General features: G+C 55.0%; 1 protein-coding gene and 1 pseudogene across 1 annotated transcript; both read right to left on the reverse strand.

Annotated features, from left to right (window-relative positions):
• Positions 1–1,358: 1,358 nt before the first annotated feature.
• KIF2C (kinesin family member 2C) lies at positions 1,359–18,345 on the reverse strand. The gene is made up of 21 exons (XM_004699480.3): positions 18,281–18,345; positions 17,416–17,510; positions 13,221–13,322; positions 12,800–12,848; positions 11,104–11,226; positions 10,139–10,261; positions 9,639–9,739; positions 8,847–8,942; positions 8,388–8,442; positions 8,141–8,303; positions 6,964–7,054; positions 6,780–6,843; positions 6,610–6,701; positions 5,055–5,197; positions 4,346–4,550; positions 4,151–4,261; positions 3,643–3,710; positions 3,264–3,369; positions 3,062–3,175; positions 2,147–2,279; positions 1,359–2,007 (listed from the first exon to the last, which is right to left on the reverse strand). Exons 1-21 carry the CDS (start codon positions 18,342–18,344, stop codon positions 1,925–1,927), a joined length of 2,181 nt encoding a protein of 726 aa, XP_004699537.1. The 5' UTR covers position 18,345; the 3' UTR covers positions 1,359–1,924.
• A 1,635-nt stretch (positions 18,346–19,980) lies between these two features.
• On the reverse strand, positions 19,981–20,453 carry LOC101663679 (annotated as a pseudogene).
• Positions 20,454–21,602: the final 1,149 nt, after the last annotated feature.

The following is a 21,602-nucleotide window of genomic DNA, read 5'->3' on the forward strand; positions in this document are numbered from 1 at the left end:
CGGGGGGTTTCTGAGACATCCTCTTTTTCCTGTGGATTCAAACTGCTGACCCCTTGGTCAGCAGCCCATCATTTAGCACTGGGCCTCTACGGCTCCCCGGGGAAACTGGAAATGAGACAGGCACAAAGTGAGCACATGCTGATGGGACTTGCTTGACAGGGCTGCCACCAACGTTCCCTTTGTTAGAAAGCTCTGCAAACCGGAGCACAACGCAGGCACACCTACAGGGAATTAGCAGGCACACCTACAGGGAATTAACAGGGAACCCACAATCAATCAAGATTAATGGGCTATCAATAAAATTGGATAGATGATTGTTTTGGGGGAAAGTGGAATGAAGAGTATGGAATTTCCCACAACCCCCTCCTATTTCGCCCTAAGGAGGAATGAAGTACTGGCACAGCACACCGTGGATGAGCCTCGAAAAGATGGTGTGAAGACGGCACACAAGGCCAGACCATGTGAAAGGTCCACACCGGACAGTGGCTGCCTAGGGCCTGGAGGTGACTGCTAAGGGGAACAGGGCGTCTTTGCGGTATGACACAAACGTCCCAGAAGAGGGAGTCCTGATGGTTCCAGCACAGCTCCAGTTAAACCCACTACACGGTGTACTTCTACAGAGATGACTTACAGTGTGAACTACTGCAGACACCTCAATAAAGCTGTTATGGCAAAGGTCACGAGGTGAGAAAGCACTTAGCATATTTAAGGAATGGCAAATAAGGAGAACGGTGAGCAGATGTCGTACTATCCTTCAATAATGGATTGTGTGCCTAGCAGATACTCCAGGCCCTGCGGATACAGCAGTGGATGCAATAAAAACCTTTTGTAGTAGGCCCCTAAGTGACAAGCGTTTATATTGCACGTGCAAGACATTGTACTCATAGCTGTGTATTGTTGCCGTTCAGTCAGCTGACTGACTGTGGGTCACGATGACAAGTTGTCCAGGGCTGTGCCACTTTCCCAGCTTGCAGCACCACTGGGCAACGTTCTGTCGGGATCCGTCTTTTCACTGGCTAGTTTTCTGAAGACCACCAAGCATTTTTCCTAATGTTGGCCACAGGTGGCCTTCTGAAATACTGGAGGCATAGCTTCAAGCATCACAATAAAACTCCAGCCACCACTAAATAACTGACAGATGGGCATTGGGTGTTTAGAGAACTCAATTTTCCTACCGACTCGATACTGGTATTATCCCCATTTCAAAGATGGCAGAGGCCGCCCCAGGCGATTCCAGTGGCAGGCGGAGTCCAAATGCAACCTTGCAGGGGCTTCCAAAGTTGGGCTTCCAACCTCCCTCCTCTGCCTTTGTTCCAGCTGGCGTCATGGAAAGGAGCGGACCAGGCAGGGCCCAGGAGGCCGATCTTTCCTCTTTATTATAAAACACAATGTACAAACACAAAAACAGTGAAACAGCAGGGATCCTGTTGGCCTCAAAAACCAGAAGACATGGGTCCCAGAAAAAATTTTTTTTTGAGTCTAAGATGCATCAGTGCCCAGGGCGGTGAGAGGCAGGTCGGAGGCTCTCTCCCCAGAGTCAGGCACACAGCGGTAAGCCCTTGGTAGCAGCCAGTCCACAGACAGAATGCTGCCCAGGCAAAGCCCTCCATCTGAAAGCTGCCCTTCCAGAGGAGGAGGAGGAGGAAGGGCCCCAGGGCCCCAGCCAGGAGCAGGTAAGCAAGTCCATCCACACAGGTGCCAGGAGCTACATCCCGCCGGGAACAATCGAGGAGCGGAGTGGGCAGGCCACAGGGAAGCAAAGGTGAGGCTCCTGTCACAGCGCCGATCCTTTCCACAGCTGCCCATAGATTTGGCATTTACCCACGCCTGCCCCGCTCAGACCGACTAAGCCCCTCAGCACTGGGCAGGGGCGGTCGGGGAAGAGGAAGGCGGGGAGTGACACAAACATCTCTATTTGCAGTCCTCACTGGGGCCATTTCTTGCTGCTCATTTGTTTGCTGGCCTGCTCTTCCCGCTGCATGGCCAGGCGCAGGGCCTTGATGACACCTGGAAGGGAAGGACATTGTCCACTGGGGTCAGTGGTGTCCCCCAGGGCCCCCACTCACTCAGGGCAGTGCTGCCGGCACCTGCAGTTGCCCATGAGCCAGCAGAGCCCCCACCCCTGCGCCCATGCAGCCAGCCCCACCTTGCAGGGCTGAGAAGTGTTTGGTTTGCTGGGCCTGCTCGGCGAGGGCGGATTCTGCCTTGTTCACAAAGGTCTCCAGGTCGTAGTCCGGCTGCTCGGTCATCTCAGAGAGCGCAAGCCAGTCTGGCCTTTGCTGCGGGAGACACACGGGGAAAGGGCAGCCAGCTCAGCAACTACCAGCCAACTGAGCAAGTCCTTCCTGGGATCAGCGTGCGACGCCCCAGAAGATGCCCACATCCCGCCTCCTGACCCATGCCCCAGGAGGTCCCCAAGCTTGACTCCAGCCTTCCCCCACCGTAAACCCTGGTCACAGTATGACATCTGTTCTGATGCCCACGTCGGAATCTGAGTGTCAGCTTTATTCTATATGCCACCAAATTCTGCCAGCCCACGCCCACCTGTCCCCAACCCCAATGGCTCTGAAATCTCCCGTCAGCCCCTACTCCCATCCCTTGGCCAAGGCCACACCTCATTCCCAACCACCGTCTAGGAAACAGAAGCACTAGAATTGGATCTCAGGCCTCACTGTAGGCCCATCGTGCTAGGCAGACGTGCGTACTTGGCATCTACAAAGTATGGTGTGACCCTTCACTGCAAGAACAAGCCCAGGTGGCTGCCCGGGAATCACCCTCCAGGGACTGGAGCAGAGCTCCGCCCTGGCCGGGAGCTGCAGCGTGGAGATGAGTGAAGACGACAGCAGAGGGAAGGTGCCCTGAGAGCCTGACGGGTTCCTAATCACAAAGCCAGCAGTTTGAACCCACAGGCTGAAGATAAGGCTTTCTACTCCTGTGAAGAGTTACAGTCTGAGAAACCTAGAGACAGTTGGCTCACAGGGTTGCTGCCTCCTGTCATCAAGGAGCAGTGTGGAGCACAGAGCTGGCCCCTGGTCCCTCACTGGCTAGGGCCCTGCCCCACCTGGATGATCTCCCTGAGCTCCTCCATGGCCTTCTCCTCCAGCTCCCGGATCTGGGCCATAGCTTCGTTAAAGCTGGACATCTGAGAAGACAGCTCCTCCTCGTCCTTGGAGAACTAGGTGGACCAAAGGGGAGACACGGTTGTGGCCAAGTTCCCACCTGAGCAGACCTCGTGCGGCCTCCCTGGCCCCACTGCCCCTTACATTGCCTGAGCTCAGGGTGCAGTTGGAGCAGACTTCCGTCTCTTCTGTTTCCATCTGGATTGGCTGCTCCCCAATGGGCCCACTGTGGGGGCTCAGCTCCTTGACCCTGAGGATACAAGGTCGCAAGTCCCACACCACCTCCTGGCCTGCACTCCGGGGGTCCAGCCCCACTCAGACAGGCTGCAGGGGACGGGGCTGCAACTTTCCTGCAGCCTAGGGCCGGTGCCCACTGAAGCTGGCTGGGCGGGGCCTTCACGGGCTGATCCACGCAGCGCTCAGGGGAATTGGGGTCAGTGAGCCGGTCACCTCGTGCCATTGCCACCCCTTCCCCCAGAGCCCCTTGCAATCCCCTCGTGTGTGGGGGGCCAGGTCCTAGTACCTGTCTGCGTATCTCAGGGTGTTTAAGGTATATTCACAGGAGCTTATGCCTGGTGAGATCATGGCGATCTGCAAGAGGCAATGGGGAGTTAAGGGGAGAGGACCAGCAGGCCCGGGTACCAGACAGTCTGCTGCTGGAGCCTGAGCAGCCTCTTCACGCTGCCCACACCCTCACTCGGCTCCCCCTGCGCCTTAAGAAACGGGACCCCTGCTTGTCCAGGCTTCTCATGCGAAGACCAGGAGGCCATCTGGAGGGTGGCGTGGCTGGGTGTTGAGGGCAGGACAACAGAGACCCTGGGGCCAGGTGAACCCGCCCAGGAAGCCAGATTCCCCAAAGGTCCTTCTGAATCTGGGAGGCCCTGTCTCACCAGGCAAGGGGGAAGGGCCTCCTGCACCTCGCACACAGGGACGGGGGAGGTCCTGAGGCGGTCGGTGCTGAGGGGCAGGGTGAGGGTGGCCTACCGTCCCCCTGGAAAGCAGCAGCCCCTCCCCTCGGGGAAGCGACTCACCATGCAGGTCCTCGAGTTCTCCCCGATGAAGGAGTCCCGCAGCACCTGGGTCAGCTTGCTCTCTCGGAATGGCGTGTGAGCCTTGTTCTGTCCCAGGGCCCTGATGCACTCCTGGGGGCGGCAGAAGCAAACCTGGTCCCTCCCCTCCTCTCCCGTGACTGACTCCCTCCAGCCCCCGGGGTCTGTGGCCACTACCTTCAGGGCCAGGAGACTCTTGTTGATTTCTGCGCCCTCCATGCGGGTCTGCCGGTCAGCGCTGGAAGTGTCTGCGCCGCGCTCGTTCCCCGCCAGATCCACCAAAGAGAACTTGCCATGCACGCGCCCTTTGGCTCGAAGAAGAATCTGGAAGCAGGCGTGGGAGCGGGAAGAGTTGGAATTGGCAAAGGTCTGCCCAGAAGTCCTGTGCAAAGGAGAGCAGAGAGAGGTGGTGAGGCCCTGGGGTCGGCGGCCTCCTCGCACCGCAGCAGGGGCTCTCTGCTGAGGGAGGGACCCAGACTCCCTTCCTGGCCCCTGCTAACAGGTCTCCCCGTGGCTCAAGCAGCCCTGGACCCTGAGCCCGGTAAGCAGTGCAGAATGAACGGCTAGGGTCCTACAGAGGCAGCCCTGCCTAGTCTCCGGGACAAGCTGGCCTCATTGCCACAGCGGACCCCAGGCCTTGGGCACTATAGGAGAGCACTTCCCCGCCTCTGTGCAGGAGCGATGGCCTGTTACTTCAGGCCAGAACAGACCCAGGACTCATTTCTTCCAACAAGCGGGAGGGGACAGCAGGAAGTCCAGAGAAGCCAGGACAGGTGCCTTTGGGGCCAGAGCCTGGGAATGGCACCTGCCTTGTCAGACGTGTGCTGATGGGGCGGGGTCATCGCGCCCTCCCCAAGCTGGGGGAAGGTGCCCCCTCCCCGCTGACCTGCAGGCGCTGCCTGCGTCCAGCATCTTGATGACATCCTCGGCACAGCTCACCGGGTGCTCCTGCAGGCCCACCACCTGCACCTGCTGCTTGCCGTCCTCCAGCACGCGCAGCTTGGCCTTCTGGTTGAGCAGGTCGAACACCTGTGCGGTCAGGGAGGGGGGGTGGTGGTGGCATCGGGCATCCCACCTGACACCGCCCTCCCTCAAGCCTCCCCTGCTGACAGGGCAGACTGCGGGGAGGCAGGTGCCAGACGAGGGAAGGTTGTCGTAGCGGGAGCAGAACCTGGCCGCCTCCCTTCGCTGAGAGACTGCTCCTAGACTGGCTGCGAGCCTGAGCACGTCACCCGACCGTGCAGGGCCTGTCTCTCGCCCGTGAACAGTGATGCTAATCCCTACCCCCAAACACTAAGCTCCCTGCATCGAGAGGAGGCCGGCGCCCAGCAGCCCTCTAGGACAGGGCAGAACTGCCTTGTGGGTTTCTGAGACGGTAACTGCTTACAGGAGTACAGCCTCGTCTTTCTGCCAAGGAGCAGCTAACGATCGACCCTGCAGTTAGCAGTCCAACACGTAACCACCACGCCACTAGGGTTCCAAAATGGTTAGCCGGTGATCAACGCTCGCTGTGGTCTAGGGCCCTGCCGGGCACGGCGGCCCTGGGAAGCACTGAGCTGCAGGCAGCGGAGGCAGATGCTGGGTAAGCACAGCTGCAGAGCAGGGAAAGCACTAGGGTAAGGTGACCAGACGGCCCGCTTTTTCACAATTTTTCACGTGTCCCGCAGCGTTTAAAAAAGTCACGTTTTTGGAAAGAATGCACGAGGTTTTCGGCTGCTATACGGCTATTTCGCCAGGATATGAGTTTTATCAATGGTGTCCCGCTTTTGTCCCGCTTTACCAATGTTAACATCTGGTCACCTTACACTAGGAGTCAGGCAGGAGGGGAAGACTGCACCCAAGGCAGCTTTCCCTCCGAGAGGGCGCCCTGCGCGGCATCCCAGCCACACTTGCTGAGTTTGGATGCTGCCGCAGCCCGACATTCAGGACACAGCTTGATGACCTCATTTGGAAGCATAAGCGATAAATAGCTCACTGGAGGCCAGACATGCCACATGGAGCTACACTATTGGAGCCAGAGCCCTGGAGCCGGAGGAACCACATGGAGACCCACGCCAGTGCTGAGATGCTTCCATCACCACAGGGTCTCTAAGACTTTCCACCCACTGGCTTATGATCTTCCTGCATTTGGCGTTCATTGCATGGGTTGCATGAGTCTAAAGAGGAATTTATAGCCCGGTGTCTGGGCTAATATTGGAGTTATAGACTCGCTCTGGACTGGGCTGTTTCCTCAATATACAATTGATCTTTTACACAAAGCTGTTCCTATACGTATGAGTCTCCCTGGATGTTCCTCTAGTCAACACACGCAGCGCCAGGGGCAGACCCGGCAGAACCCTCGGCTGACAGGTGGGCTGGCTTCAGGCGCTGCGAGCCAACCTCAAGGCTTCAGAAAGTTCAGCAGCCCCGAGCGCATCAACAGAGGGCTCCCTGCTAGCTACCTTCCCATTGTAGATCTCAAAGAACGTCACGTAGACTTCCAGGCCCAGTTTCCGGTAGCGAGGCTGACTCTTCAGGAGGAAGACGTCCCGGGCTGTGGGAAAGAGCTGGGATGGAGAAGCAGGCCAGCCGCCTCTGCAGGGCCGCCGGCTGCAGCAAACACAGTACTCACAGGCCATGGCGTAGATCCCTTTGGCTGCATTCTGGCCTCTCCCCGAGAGGTCTCCGCCCATCGTCTGCAAAGGAGAGGACGACGCAAATGACCGTGGGAACGGCAGCGCCTTCCGGGGTGGGAGTCTTGGCGAGGAGGGCCTGTGCCCGGGCGGGCGTGTTCCCTGCCAGGCCTGAATACTCACATGTGTCTTGCCGCTTCCTGTTTGGCCATATGCAAAACAGGTTGCTTTTCCTCCTTCAAAGATTGTCTGTACCAACGGTCTTGCTGTGTACCTAGGAGGGAGGGGCGGTGTTGAAAGTCGATTTCATTATGAACTGAGTGGCGGCTTGCGGAGCCAATCAGCTTTCCGTTCAACAATCCCGTCCACTTTGCTTCCTCTCACTGACCGCACACTGCTAGAGGACACGTCCGCCCGCAGTCCCTGCTTCTACCCCTCCTTCCCTCACCTTTCTGGACGCTGCTCCAGGGTGCTACTGCCCCCCTCGGCCTCCCGTCTATTGTTTGGGTGATGAAGGGCCAGTCTCTATCTGACCCGTAAGCCTCATCTTTTCATGGTTTGAGTTCCTGTCCACATTCTCCTTCACGACCCGGGACCCCTTAGGGAGCAGCTGGTAGTGGTGGTCTCGGGTCATGGAAACTGATGCCCCTGGGCTGGACTACAGGGTCCCAGGTGCTTCAGTTTCAGTCCTCTTCTTCCCACCGGATGGGGAGAGCAATCGTTGCACCTTGGCTGCTGCTCACCACGGTAGGATACCCAGCAGTCTTTGTGGGTTATGCTACGTCAGTCCATGTCCCCCAAGGCCATGGTGCTGAGCCCTCAGGTCCCACGGGGAAGCTGCTTTTAGCTCTCACAATGCGCCCCTGGAAGGGGTTCCTCCACGATCCACTACAGAACTTCCAGGGCACGCAAGTCCTCCTTCCAAGCAGGGGCTCCTCTCCTGCTGCTGGAGTCTTGGGGCAACGTGCCCCTCCTACGTGCAAACCGGGAATGCTCCCAGCAACTGGGCGGTCTGGACGGCCCTCCACGTGACAAGCTCCAGGCCTTGGTCATATTCAAACAGGCACCTGCGGCCAATGGGTGCCACCCCAGACAGCGCTAGAATTTCCTGAGTCTGCGAGGTTCGTGGGGGGTTGTGCGATAAGACAGGGGGAGAAGCCTGGCCCCAGCACCTCCTTGAGATCCACACGAGGCCCTCCCTGGGCAGATAGTCAGAGCTGCCTCTCGGTGATGGGTGGCAAAGAAAACACCGAGGGACCAGAGAGGCCCTCAGAGTCCACTACGTCCGTGAGAAGTGGGATCACACGCCTCAGACATCACAAAGAGGGGGCAGAAGAAGGGCGGAACGCTAGGGCCTAACCTGTAAACCACTTCATTCGAAGCAGTATCGTCAAAGGCGAAGTCGAAGCAGAACGCTTGGTTCTCCAAGTACTTCGTGAGGTCCACCTTGAGTTTGGGCTCGTGGACCAGGAGGAGACACTTGCTGGGGACGGAGATCACATCAATTTCTTTCTTGGCCAGTTCTGCAGGAAGAGAGTATTTCAGGGGGCTCCCGGACAGAGGACCCCCCCTTAGTCAGTCCCAAGTCTTTGACTGCATGGACTCACCTTGCTTGTTCAGCGGGCGTTTCCTAACGCAGACACATATCCTGTGCTCTTCGATCTTGGACAGGGGAGGCGAGGAGGACAGCCGAGCAGCACACGGAGAGAGCAATGTCAAAAGAAAGCCTTTCTGGAACTCCTGGGCCCCCATCCTGTGTCTGGTCCAGTCAGGGGCTGCAAGCTAAGGCTCGGACCCCCGCTCTCCCTCTCTCACTAGCTCCTCCTAGTATTTCTTCCCAGCACTCTCTCTGCTGCTCACAGGAGGCTCTGGCACAACTTCCATGATTTAATTATTAGGAAGAATCTAGGCGCCCTCTGGAAGCCGAGGGGAGGGGGCACAGAGGTGGTAAAGATAGGGCCTTCCCACCTGGGCCTTGCCAGCTCCAGCCCACCCAAGGGCATTTAAAAACCCCAGGGCGAGTGAGAAGCCTGGGACAGAAGCAGAAGCCCTGTGGATTTACTTACAGGATCAGTCATGGTAAGCGGATGGCATTCCAAATTAGTCCGGAATTCTTTAATCATCCGGGCAAATTCCCAGTGTGGAAAGCTGTTGTCATAGTCCTGTTTGGGGCACAGCAAACCATGTAAGTGCTAAAGACCCCCATCTCTGCTCTTTGGGTGCACATGGCCTTTCGGAGCACCCTGGCTCCAGGCTGAGGACCCGAGAACCGAGCTTGCTGGGGGTGGGGATGTGCACCTAGGCAGCAGACCACCTTTGGAACTCGGGCAGGGGCACGTTCCCACTTGCTAGGAGGCTAGCACTTACTCATATGGAGAAGAAATATCCCTAACTGGAACTCTATGCGGCACCCCTTCCCCACCCACACACAGCAGCTGGGCAGGGCTTCTCTGGCCGCTGTGCTATGCCATGCGCTTGCCTAGCGTGAGGTGACCAGATTTAAAATGCGACACCACCGACCGGGGGTCAGATTCTTGATTTAAAATTTGGTCTATATGGACCAAATAGACCATTCCCTAGCTTGTCATGCATTCTTTCCAAAAATCGGGACTGTCCCACCAAAAGCGGGACGTCTGGTCACCTTAGCCTAGTGGGACAGCCGATATTAAATCTCTGCCATCTGAGGGCCTTCAGAAAAACACCTCAGTAGTTTGTCTCTGCACCCTGACGACTAACTAATTAGACTCCTTCTGGGTATCAGAACCGGAGCCTCAGAAATGCCGGGGCCTCGCGATGCCTGTTAGAATTCAGCGGAAGATGGCGGTCTCCAAACCCGTGCCGAGCGCCCCGGCAGGCACCTGAGCTCGCTTTATCCTCGTTTCCGTGTTCTGGGCCCGCTTCTCTTCGCGCTTGCTCTTCATTTTCTCCATTTCCTTCACGATACACGATTTCCTCCGAACTAGAGGAAACAGGAAGCCTGCTCTCTCACTGGTCCGGCATCGCCGAGTCCCGCCCAGGCCTCTCCCAGACACAGGCCTTCCCTAGGCCTTGCTCCCAAACTGCCATGCTCCAGGAAGGAACAACAGAGGTGCTTATGGCCTGGCTAATCCACGGTGAAGTCAGAGTAGTGGCCGCGTGCTCACGCACCCGTGCGCGCGGGGGGACTGAGACAGAGCCTGCCCGTGGCACGACAGCAGCCACGTCGAGAGGCCTCTGCCAGCTTGCGAGGATGGAGCCCTCTGAGGAACCCTTGCTCGTGGGCTCGCTGCTGCCAGGAGCACAGGGACTGTGCGTGCCTCTCTGACCACGAGGGACGTGGACTCAGGTGCCAAGGCAGGATGGCGACTACCCAGTCTACCTGAGTTCACGGGGTTTGCAGAAGCGTTGCCTCGGATGGCACGAACTTGCTCTTCCACTTCCTCGCTGACCACCTTCAGTGGGACCTCAGCCACGGCAGGGCAGGAGGGCCGAGGGGGACCAGCTACCGAAGAACACAACTCATTGGGGAAGCAGCGGGCACGGGGTTCGTTCACAGGCAGGAGGAGGGCTGCTGGCTGGCAGCGGGGCTCGGGTCGTGGAGCACAAGCAGAGCTGGGGCTCCCCACCTGGACTCACACGCGTGTGGAACCAACCCAGGCTGCGCGAGGGCTGCCGGATCATTAAGGAGTGTGAGGGGCTCAGTCTGCGCTTCACCATGAAAGGTAAGCCTGGGGTGCGGGGGGCCCTGGTACCAAGCACGGGATCTGAGGCCTTCCTGACTGACCGCTAAGTCTCGGGCACCCAGGCAGCCCACAGTAGCAGATTAAAAAGCCAGAAGGACAGGGAACTTAATTAATGGCTAGCCCCACAGAGCCAACACAAAGGTATAATTAATCTGCAATGTCTACCCCTCCCCATACCTGGCGACGGCCTTTCGTTTTTCTTTTTTAAGAGCTGAGTTTGATACATGTAAGTAATGATTTATGTATCTTACAAAATCTGTGCCTACTTCACACGTCTGTTAAAAGCTACATGCAGTTTACTTAACAGACTTTAAAATTCTATTTACATAAAGTACAGAGAGAAAAGCCAATTGCTGCTGCCGAGTCAGGCTTGGGCGGGCCTGCGGAGGCTTCTGGAGCACTGACTGCTGTTCTCATTGGACTGCTGCTACTTCTGGTGAGAGTCCAGTGCGCAGTGCACGCCTCTGCCTGCACAAACCACAACACCAAGCCATTTCCAGAGAAGAGGGGTCAGAACAGCCCTGAAGGGAGGTGGGGAGGAAGCCCAGGCCCTTCGGGAGGAGGGCAGGGTGGGGGCAGGGTGAGCAGAGCCAGTACTCACCAGGAACTGAAAGCTGTTTGAGGGGGTTCACAGACACAGGCAGCTCCACCTCCATCTCATTCTCCTGACTGGTCATTTGAGCCTCTGAGACGGTGGACATTCGAGTCGAGCGGCCACGGACAGCTGAGGAGCCAAGAGCAGCAGCCAGTCAGTGCAGCAGGATCCGGTGGGCCAGGGACCACTCGCCAAGGCTCCCCACAGGGTGGAAGATGGGTCCTGCTACCTGGAAAGGGGCCCATCAACTTCCCCTCCTCACCACCCAAAGGGAGGAAAAATGGACAAGGCCCAATACCAGTACCCTCAGACTTCTTTGTCCATCTTCTGCAACTCGGGGAGCTCCTGAGGGCAGGAATGTACCCCACAAGAGCATCTCTCGTGAGTAGAGGTAGGGACCCACAACCAAGCTGAGTAATTTCTACAGAGACAGACCTCAGCCCAGGCTGGAGAGAACAAGCATGATTATTCTTAGCAGCAGCAGCAACAGCTACCATGGCTCAGACAGCTGGTCTATATTCAAGACAACCGATAGTGAGTACCAGCATTCCCACCTGATCACAGGACATACTAAGGCACAGAGATATTCAGTAATTGGCCTCATGTCACTCAACCCAGCCCCAGAATGCTTTACAGAGCAGGCCTGCACCACAGTATCGGACACCCATGATGATCAGCTACAATGCTTTTTCTGGACTCTTGAAGGTTGCTGAACCAAGAGAAACTATCGAGTTACACTTGATTTTTATGCATTTCTACCAATGTAAATAGTTCACCTCCAAAACGGAGAAGCAAACCACTCATCATCTATAATACCCAAGTCAGAAAGGTGGAGATGAATACTGGCAGAGGCAGATCCCATCTTGCCAGTTTAGGCTGAATGCCTGGCCTAGCATGAGTGTCCTTTATAAATGGCTTGAATTTGCACATGTCTCCGTATTTCCTCAATGACTCTGTGTATTTCAAGTCTACCACCAGATCGCATGCACATTGATGAAGATGGTGTCCATTCAGAGGAGCTGTGGCAAGCTCCTTTGAGGACATGCATGTGGGGTGGCACCGCACCCCTCAGGGACTGCCCAGACTGGGAACAGCTCCACTGTCCACCCTGAAAGTCTTCATCGGGCCTCGGAGGTAGCTGGATCAGGACTGGGACAGACCATGCAGACCCACCGACCTGCAAGGTATGGCTGGCTCTGCGTGGCAAGCTGGATTTCGTGGACAGTGTGTGCTTAAAGCCACCCCTGTAGTCAATCTACTGTATGCAAAGTTGGAGCACAGTCACTCATTCTGCAGGGAAAGCCCAACCCAATCACAGACCTAGAGGCGGGGCTGTTTGCTTGCCTGTGTTTGTCTCTTTCCCCAAACCAACCAGCTCTCCATACATAACACCGTCAACGGCACCTCTCTCTCTGAATAAGCCTAACCTCACTCCAAGGCACACTTTGCTCTTGAGACCACTGAGCCCAGCTCGGCTGCCAAGGGCGGACCTGCAGGCCAGCGCCCGGCTCTGGATTCGACAGGAAAGCCTTCTAGGCCTAACAGCTGAAGGGAGAGTCTTCCTCACAGAAGAGCTGCTTGGAACAGAAGAAAGGACTCCACCCACATGGAAGCAAGCCCCTGGCCAGGCTAGAGCAATGAGCCTCGTCCACATCATCCGGGCACAAACCCCGTGAGCACAAGCCAGGAGAAATCCACTTACACTCTTTTGGAGCAGGAATTTTGGAGTTGACCGACTTGCGTTTTTGTTTCTGAAAAACAAAACAAACCACCACGATATACAGCCCTTCTCAATTCTGATGGGCCCACCTGGAGCCCTGGTGGTGTAGTGGGTTACTTGTTAAGTTGCAAACCCCAGGGTCAGCAGTTCCAAACCACCAGCCACTCTGAGGGAGAAAGAGGCTTCGTCCTCCCGCAGAGCCACGACCTGGAAACCCACGGAGCAGTTCTACTCTGTCTGTAGGGTCGCTGGGCACGAGTGGACTCGAGAGCAGCGGTTTCGTTTACTTGGGGCCCAAATACTTTGCTCATAAACCCAGGAAAGTACCAGAAAACAACCCAGCCGGCCAACGAGGTGAGTGAGCCTTCTGGGGGCGGGAACCAGACGGCAGGCAGGCACCTACCTGGACCGTTACATTCTCCTTCAGGGGCAGGTGGTCGTCCGGGAGTATGGGAAGAAGCTGCAGGAGCTCTGGGTTTATTGCTGCCACATCATCGAAGTCAATCTACAAGAAGCAAGGGCAAATTTCAGGGGGATGACATCACAGCCGCTCAAGCCGCATTTATTTCTGCGCACTGTGCCCTTCAGAGACGTGTTGTAAGGCCCAACCCTGCTACCGCTGCACACAGTCCTGGTAGGGCGCGGGGCTCTCTCTGTTATGCCCAAGAGACCCTGTCAAGGTAGGGTGTGTCTGAAGTCAATCACTTCCCAGATACAAAGAGCTCACAAGGCACAGAGAGAAACCAAGACAAAGCTGGGGCAAAGATGCCATGGGAAGACAAAGGAAGTCCCTCAGGACAGACAGAGGAAACCTCGTAGAGCCTCAATTGCTAATCTGAGAAAATGAATATGCAAGTTGAAGTTCCCCACTTGCAGTACTTCTATTAGAGCAGCACTAAGCAGCTAAGACACGAGGCTACCTCTGGATTCAGACTTGCCAAGGTGAACAGCTACGAAATCAACCCACGGCCCTTTCTTAGTCACGGCTTACCATCTAGATGGATCTAAGTCTCTGATTTCCAAGCCAATAGTTGCCGTCCGCGATGGGAAGAGGTGGCCAGCAGCACGTACGGGCAGGCAGGGAGGCCACAGTGGAGCTCGGCCCCTGGCTCCCTGCGCTTGGGGGCCTGCTGGGCCCAGCCCTGCAGCACCTCTTGCTGGCAACGCTCTAACTGTCCCAGCGAGGGTCAAGAAGGAAGACCCTGCAGGATCTTACGGGACCAGTTCCCGACAGCTGGGACCTAATTCCTAAGTCTGCCTACATTTTCTACGGGGCCCAAAACCTCTTTCCCAGCACAGCTTCCTGCTCACAATGAGGTCACAATCCTGGGTTTACATCATCAGAGTCCTGCAGCAATCTAGGGAACTACTCCATTAGCAGGTTCCATCAACACCAGGACCAGCTCGATCACCTGTATTCTACACCGAGGGGAGCAAATGCTCTCCAGGGTGAGGCTGTCCCTCCACAATATCTACTAACTGGTCCTTCGAGCAGCGCCGTTCAAAGATGAACAGAGCCGTCCTCGCCCGTGCCCTCAGGGGGTTCACATCGGTGAGGGGAGGCCTATGCACCAAGGGCTGAGCCAAAGCACCACGGGATAAGACAGAGGGCAAGAGGGACCAAATGCAAACGCTGGCGAATGGCTCACTCCCCCATCGTACAATGGCCACATGCCATCGGTAGCTGCAGACCCCTCTCTACAGCTTCCCTTCCCAACGACGGACAGCCAGTGGCACAGGGGCCGAGTCCCAGCCCCAGCTCTGACAGTTAACTGATGCTCGCACTGACATGAGCTGACGGTCTCGCTGGGACTAAGGAACAAGGGTCAAAGTATGGAAGCAACACAGGGTACCCCGCTGGCTCACAGAGCTGCGGGCAGCCCTGCTTGCCCCAGTCACTGACCCCTCAGAAGAAAAGGGTGAGATGCCAAGCAGAAGGCTGACCGAGGTCCGGAGCTCCTCCCAGGCAGTCATGGAGCTGCTGTGGGACCCAGCAGGAGCTCCACAGGAAACACCAACCAAACTCTCAAAGAACAGCTCGTAGTTGGTTGAAAAGAAATTTTAGGAACCTCTCTCTGGATTCCGAAACTAGTTTTACTGACTTATAATTCACAGACCACTTCAATCATTCATTCACTCACATTAAAGCCATATCTGTTCAAGAGTATTTTCTTCCTCCTTGTCCTTAGTCCCTCCAACCTCCTCTCCACTACCCCAATAAGCCATTAATCCAGTTACTGTCTCTCTAGACTTCCTATCCTGAACCCCTCTCACTTACACAGCAAGCACAACAACAAAAACAAGATGAGCCAGAAAGAACCGCAACTGAAAAGAAAGCAGGAAATATTAAACACTAGAATAAGTTTTAAATGGGTCAGGGAGATCCAAGATAAAATACTACATTTTAATCAAATTACATCTGCCACTGTCAAGTTCATCATGCTCTCTGATGGCCAGGCTATTCACATCCCCCGACTGGTCACGGCATTCACCGGCAGCTCCATCCAGGTGGGGGCCCTGCACATGGGCTCTGCTTGCGCTGTCGTCATGCGCTCACAGTGTAAGCTCTGACATCACTCCCTTCTCAATGTGAACTTTATTATTTATCATCCTTGAATCAAACCGCTGTTGTGCTTCTTCCATGTGGATTTACTTGATGCCTCTCTGAGATGGCTGTTAGTCTGGGGACAAGCCTTTCAGGCTCCAAAGTGCTTTTTTTTTTGATAGCCGGGAGGAACCTCTGTATTCTTTAGGAGCAGCTGGTATAAATCCCAGTCTTGTCTTCGTTTGTTGAATAAAATATAGTATTGGCATTCTCTACCACACGACACTCCATGAAAGAGGGACTAGATTGGTTCAGTTGCCTCTGTATCCCTGGGACTCAACACAAACTCAAAACCCAAACTCTCATTGAGTCGATTCCGGCTCACAGCAAACCTGTGCGTTTCTGAGACGGAACGTCTTTGCAGGAGTAGAAAGTCTCATCTCTCTCCTGCCGATGGCTGGTAGGCTCAAACAGCTGGCCTTGCAGTCAGCAGCCCAACCAGTAACCCACTGCACACCCCAGGGCTCCTCTTGGCCCCAACACACTGTCTGGCACTTTGCCAAAGGCCTGAATATCTAGATCCCTACAGGATTTGTTACTGCATCCTTACTTTACAGATGAGGCAACTCCATTTCTGAGAGGTGGAGAGTTTGCTTGAGTGGCGGTGCCAGAGAGAATCCACGGGGCCTAGCTCTTTAGTCTGGTGACCTTTTCATGATACCCGGCACCGCTACAAAAGAAATGCCCCTCCTCTTTCAAAGGCCTGCCGAGGTTCCCTGCTGTCTACAGATACAATCTAAGCATCTCAGGTAGAGGGCAAGGCCATGCGACCAGGGAGTGATGCTGCACCGGCACACCAAGCAATGTCTGGGGCTGACCATCTGAGAGCCCAGAGAGGCTCGGTCCACAGAGCCCCGGAGAGCGTGCCCCTGCCTGCACTCCAAATCCAGACGGCATGTTGTGAAGTGCCACCGAATTCATTCCAGAGCACACCAACCCTGTGTACGGTAGACTGAGCCGCTCTCAGAACCTTGGCTATGTTTGAGCCCACTGGTGTGGCCACTGCGTCAACAGGAGACAATACAGCTATTTCTCTTTTATAAACAAAACACACAACACGACCCAATGGAAATCGAAATAACAGTACTAGAAATGAAGACTGCCTCAGTCTCTTTTTTAAGCCTTTTTGCCACTCTCCAGCACCCTGAGTCCCCACGATGAGGCCTCAGCACCAGTCCCTGGTGGGCCATCCTCTTGCTTTATAGTAGCTCAGCCCTCAAGCCCCCACCTCTGCGCTGCCCCAGCACTCCCCTGTGCCACTCCTGACAAGTTGCTTTCTGTTGTATCCCGGAAGCAAGGTTTTGATGAATGTAAAACCAGTGATCTACTCACCCAATTTACAAGTTGAAACAAATTTTTGTCTCAACTGGCTTACCTATTTTGTGCCCCAAATACTACAAGTAGTGTGCCCCCCGTAAGCTAGCCTAATTAAGCAAACTATAGGACTGTGTGCAGTTTGCTCTTCATAAACAGCACAAGCGGCTGATAGCGTCTCCCGAGAGAACCAGATGGAGCCTGCTCAGCACTGCTGAGAGTCCTTAACAGAACCACATGGATGGGTCTTGTCAGAATGGAAGGCAGCTGTGAAACAAGAATATCAAATTCCTTAAAAAAAAAAAAAAAAATAAACTATCACCAAAAAAGAACCCAGACTTAGTAGATTAGTTGACACTGAAGGATCGCGCCCTCTCCCTTGCCCCCGGACCTGAGCTGTTCTTCAAACCCTACCCAGGAACAAGCCCCCAAGTCAGTCACCGTACGTATAGCTAACTAACAGATTGGCTCACAAAATAATGAATAGCACCCTAAGTCCTGTGGCTCCTAAAAAAAATAAAGCCAACAACTCCTTTAAAACAAAGATGAGCATGGGAGGGGGCAGGGACCCGAGAGGGTGGAACAGAACAAGCAGGAAGGAAATGATGAGCCTGTTCATCATCGCCCAGGCCCATGTCCACACTCTGCAGGCAGGAAGTAGCAAGCTCTCAAAACCTACCTCTTTGCCCTTGATGGCACCTCCTTCTATCCACTCCACGGAGACACAGGCTTTCTCCTTGCTCACCGCCCTTACGTTGGCACTGTGGATCAAACCTGCAGCGGGGAAAGGCCAGGGTCACCCAGCTGTCGCCGCAGGGCTGCCACTTCCGTTGTAGGATCCCAGGGGCTCTCCGTAGGTGTCACTGGATGGAGGGGTAGTTGGCCTGCTTTCGTTGTTGTTGGGTGCCCTCGGGTACGTTCTGACCCATAGCGACCCTGTGCCATGGCCGCAATCGTTCCCAAGCCTGGCATCCATTCATTAAACACCAGAGACCAATAAACCTCGGCGGGGGAGGGGCTGCCCTCAGCAGCAGCCACAGTGCAGGGGCAGGGCGATGGTCTCGCAAGGGAGCTTCAGGGCCCAGGGGAGTCCCGATAGGTAACCGGGACCTCCACACAGCACTGAAGCGAGCCCTCTGGGGCTCCCCCAAGGGGGAGGCCCCTCCCTGTCTGATCACGCCCCCAAGGCCACTCAGCGGCAGCGCTGCTTCGTCCCAGACAAGACGGGATTAAGAACACGGAGCTCGTCCGTCTGGCCCGCTGCCTGCCAGGCTGCAAGCGCGGACCGGTCACTGGGACGTGGAAGCCCATTTCCGTTCCACGCGCAGAGGCAGGTGCAGGGGGCCTGGGGAGGGAGGGGGGTCTGGCAGCCCTCACTTGTCTGGGATGTCCAAGGGCCGCGGGGGAGCCGCCCCATTCCGGAGGAGGGGCCCCACAGGGTCCGGAAGACACGAGCCAGCGCGGCCGACTCTGACCCGCGACCCTGTCACTGCAGCCGTCTCACCGCCCACAGGCCCCCTCGGACTTGGGGCCCCGCCCCTCACCATTACTGCGTTGGATCTTGATGGAGAGGCCCGGGAAGAGCCGGCTCGGAAGCGAGGAGTCCATAGGGGCACGGAGGGTGAACCGCGAGGAGGCACGCCGAGTAGCAGAACCCACGACCCTGCGGGACGCACGAACGCCTAACGCCGCGTAACCGCCGCAGTTTAAATCCCGCGCGCCAGCGTCCCTCCTCACGTCATCACGCCAACCGGCGACGTCCTACGGAGGCTTTTGGGAAACGTAGTTTCCGGCCCTTCTTCCGGCATCCGGGACTGCTGAGTCGTCTGGCCGCACGCCTGCGCGCTGTGCCTTCTGGGAGCTTGGCTCGCTATTGAGGTGATAGGCTCTCAGTTCCCAGTTTTATTCCGGCCTTGCTCTGTACGTTAGGGTTCCCCGAAATCTTGTACATAGAGTGAAGGTCTCTTATTGACAGATTGGGATTCTGACTAGTTTATTCACTAGCTTTACTTGTCTTCGCACAAAGAGATCGTTATCTTTTTAAAATAATTGCACGATTAAATGAAGCACTGTGTGTAAGATTCTGAGACACACAAATGCATCAAATATACGGGTGTCTGCTCCGTACTAAGGAACCCTGGTGGCAAAGTGGGTTACGTGTGAGGCTGCTAAGCTCAAGACCAGCAGTTCAAAACCTCCAGCTGCGCCCTTGGAGAAAGACGAGGCTTTCTTTTGTAAAGAGTTAGTCTCGGAAACCCACAAGGGCAGTCCTACCCTGTCCTGTACAGTCGCTGTGAATCAGAATCGACCGCACTAGGTATGGTGTCGGCGCTGGAGACAGTGATGGACAGGACTGGGCCTTGCCCTTTGGCCTAACACTTTTAAGATGAGCCCTGGTCAAAACAGAATGAGAAATAAATTGGTGATTGTGGTAGTACTCTGAAGGAGACTGGGCATAAAAAAGCACCATAGTTTAAAAACACACATACACCTAACTAGGTGAGATTTACATTCCAGATCCTTTTCTTATTCAACAGTGTAAACAAATTATCACACCTCCCTTAGTTTCCATTATTCCTCCCCTCTTTTCCCCTCCTCTGGTAGAGTATGATCTCCCCCTGCCCCCAGTTAGTGCCTGTCTACTCCGTAGCCGATTGTTTCCATCCCACCCCACGCCTGGTAACCATTGTTTTCAGATAGAAAAGAGACCCTCAAATCCCAAATATAACCTAAAAAGAACATTTATTAAGTCTTAAACAGGAAAAGACAAGACAAGAACACATCATCTGGTTGAAGGAGACCATTAGCATGAGTTTGGAATGACTTTCAAGGCTTTGCGGAGAACTGGAGACTTGAGTAAGCCTTGAGGGGCCAGGAAACTTCACAAAGGCATGCTGGGCAGCAGGTCAATACATCCCATTCCCAGGCAGGACCACAGAAGTGGGAATGGACCGTGACTGGGACACAGTTGGTGTAGGGCTCTCCGACCGAGGCGGTCAGGATGCAAGTCCCCTAAGGCTCTGCTGCTTCTCCATATTTCTCTGGAAATTCATAAGTGGATTCCAGGCTTCCGCTATGAACCATAGCTTTCCACAAACTCAGTGCTCAGGCATTGAAGCTCAAGAACACCAGCAAAGGCTGTTTCTTTTGGTATGAATATATTTATTTTCTTTTTTTTAGCATCCTTATTTTTACTGTTCAGAGCTCCTCATGGGATGACCAGCGTGTCTGCTCAGACTCAGCTTTATAAATTCTCGGTTGGCTGATGAGACCAGTAAGGATACTTGGTCTTGTCTACCTTGGCTTCATTCGAGCCGTCAGTGGTCATCTGGTCAAATGGAATGATGGTCCTCCTTTTCCCCAGCTGCTTCTCATACTCCTCAATCCTGGTCTTGGAAAGAGACACAGACTCAGCACAGGTCTTGACATCTTCCTTTTCGTCAGCATCCTCCAGGGCAGTAAACTTGTCCTCTGGCACAGGGGTCTTCAGAGCCTTAAACTTCTTCTCCAAGCCATCCGCTAGGCCGGCCTTGGCCGTGTTGGCCTCGTAGTAAGCCCAGTCGATAGCTGGAGGCTCCTCGGGGAGAACTGCCAACCCGGAGGTGAGGCCCTCATTCCAGGACTTCAGCGAGTCGGCAACAGCCTTTTGGTTTCGGAGCATGATCTCCCAAAGGCTATCCCGTCAGTGGCTTTTAGAGAGACTTTCCATCCAGCCATCGTGGGATCCTTCACCGCCCGAGCGGCCCATGGCTCCAGCAGCGGTCCGATTTTTTTTCTTTGACAACGTGCGTGGTTTGATACAATATTTGTCCTTTTGTGTATGACTGACTTCACTCAGCATAATGTCCTCCATGTCAGGAGATGTTGCACCATGTCATTATTATATATGTGTGTGTGTGTGTGTGTTTATGTGTGTATATGTATGTATATGATGGGATGCAGAGTATTCCATTGTGTCTATGTACCAAAGTTGATCAATTCTCCTGCTGACGAGCATTTAGATTGTTTCAACCTTCTTGCTCTTATGAATAGTTCTGTGATGAACAGGGTGTGCACATATCTGAGGGAGGACGTACATCAGCTGGAGGAACTGGAGAAATCATGTTTTGACTTGAGTCTAGAGAACATGAAGCAGCGAGCCAAGGACAACGGAGGGCAGGAGGTGGAGAGCCGCTCAGACTGTCCGGAGAACTACTTGTACAACGGCAAGCTATCAGGATGAAGCTTTGTCCTAATTTGGAAAACTCAAAGCCAGTGCCGTTGGAAGGCCGTGAGCAGAGGAGAAGCAGGAGAAGACCGGAGCGCCAGGGAAGGGTCAGCTCGGTTAGCATCCTGTAGCGCATCACGGTCCTTTGGGGTTATTTAGACAGTTGAAGAATTTGAAGCAGAGGGGTGATCTGACAACGTGTTTAGGTCTTCTGTGGTGGATTGGAGGGAACGTGAGAGGCAGTGAGGAGCCCACTGAGCCGGGAAGAGATTGTGTTGACCTTCGCAGAGGTAGTGGCGGTGGGAAGGTCACTAGGAAGGTGGGTTCCAGTTGCCCCGGGTTTGAGCGGGAGCGTGGATCCGTCTTGCTGATGGGCTTAAGGGATGGAGGAACAGGGCGATCGTGGAAGACTCCTGGGTTTGGGCTTGCATAGCTGAGTGGATGAGGGGCTGTTGTCAAGAGTCATTTCAGTGGTGGTGCATCTGTGATGTTACCAAACCAAAAAAGCCACACTCACTGTCATTGAGTTAATGCCGACTCGAAGTGACCCCCCCCCTCCCCATGACTGTCTGAGACTGTAACTGCTTGAAGGGAACGGAAAGCCCAGTCTTTCTCCCAAGGAGCTACTGGTGGTTTTGAACTGCTGACCATGCAGATCA

This window comes from Echinops telfairi, unplaced genomic scaffold, assembly GCF_000313985.2.
Source record: "Echinops telfairi isolate 266 unplaced genomic scaffold, ASM31398v2 ScPeMD7_443;HRSCAF=831, whole genome shotgun sequence".
NCBI lineage: Eukaryota > Metazoa > Chordata > Mammalia > Afrosoricida > Tenrecidae > Echinops > Echinops telfairi.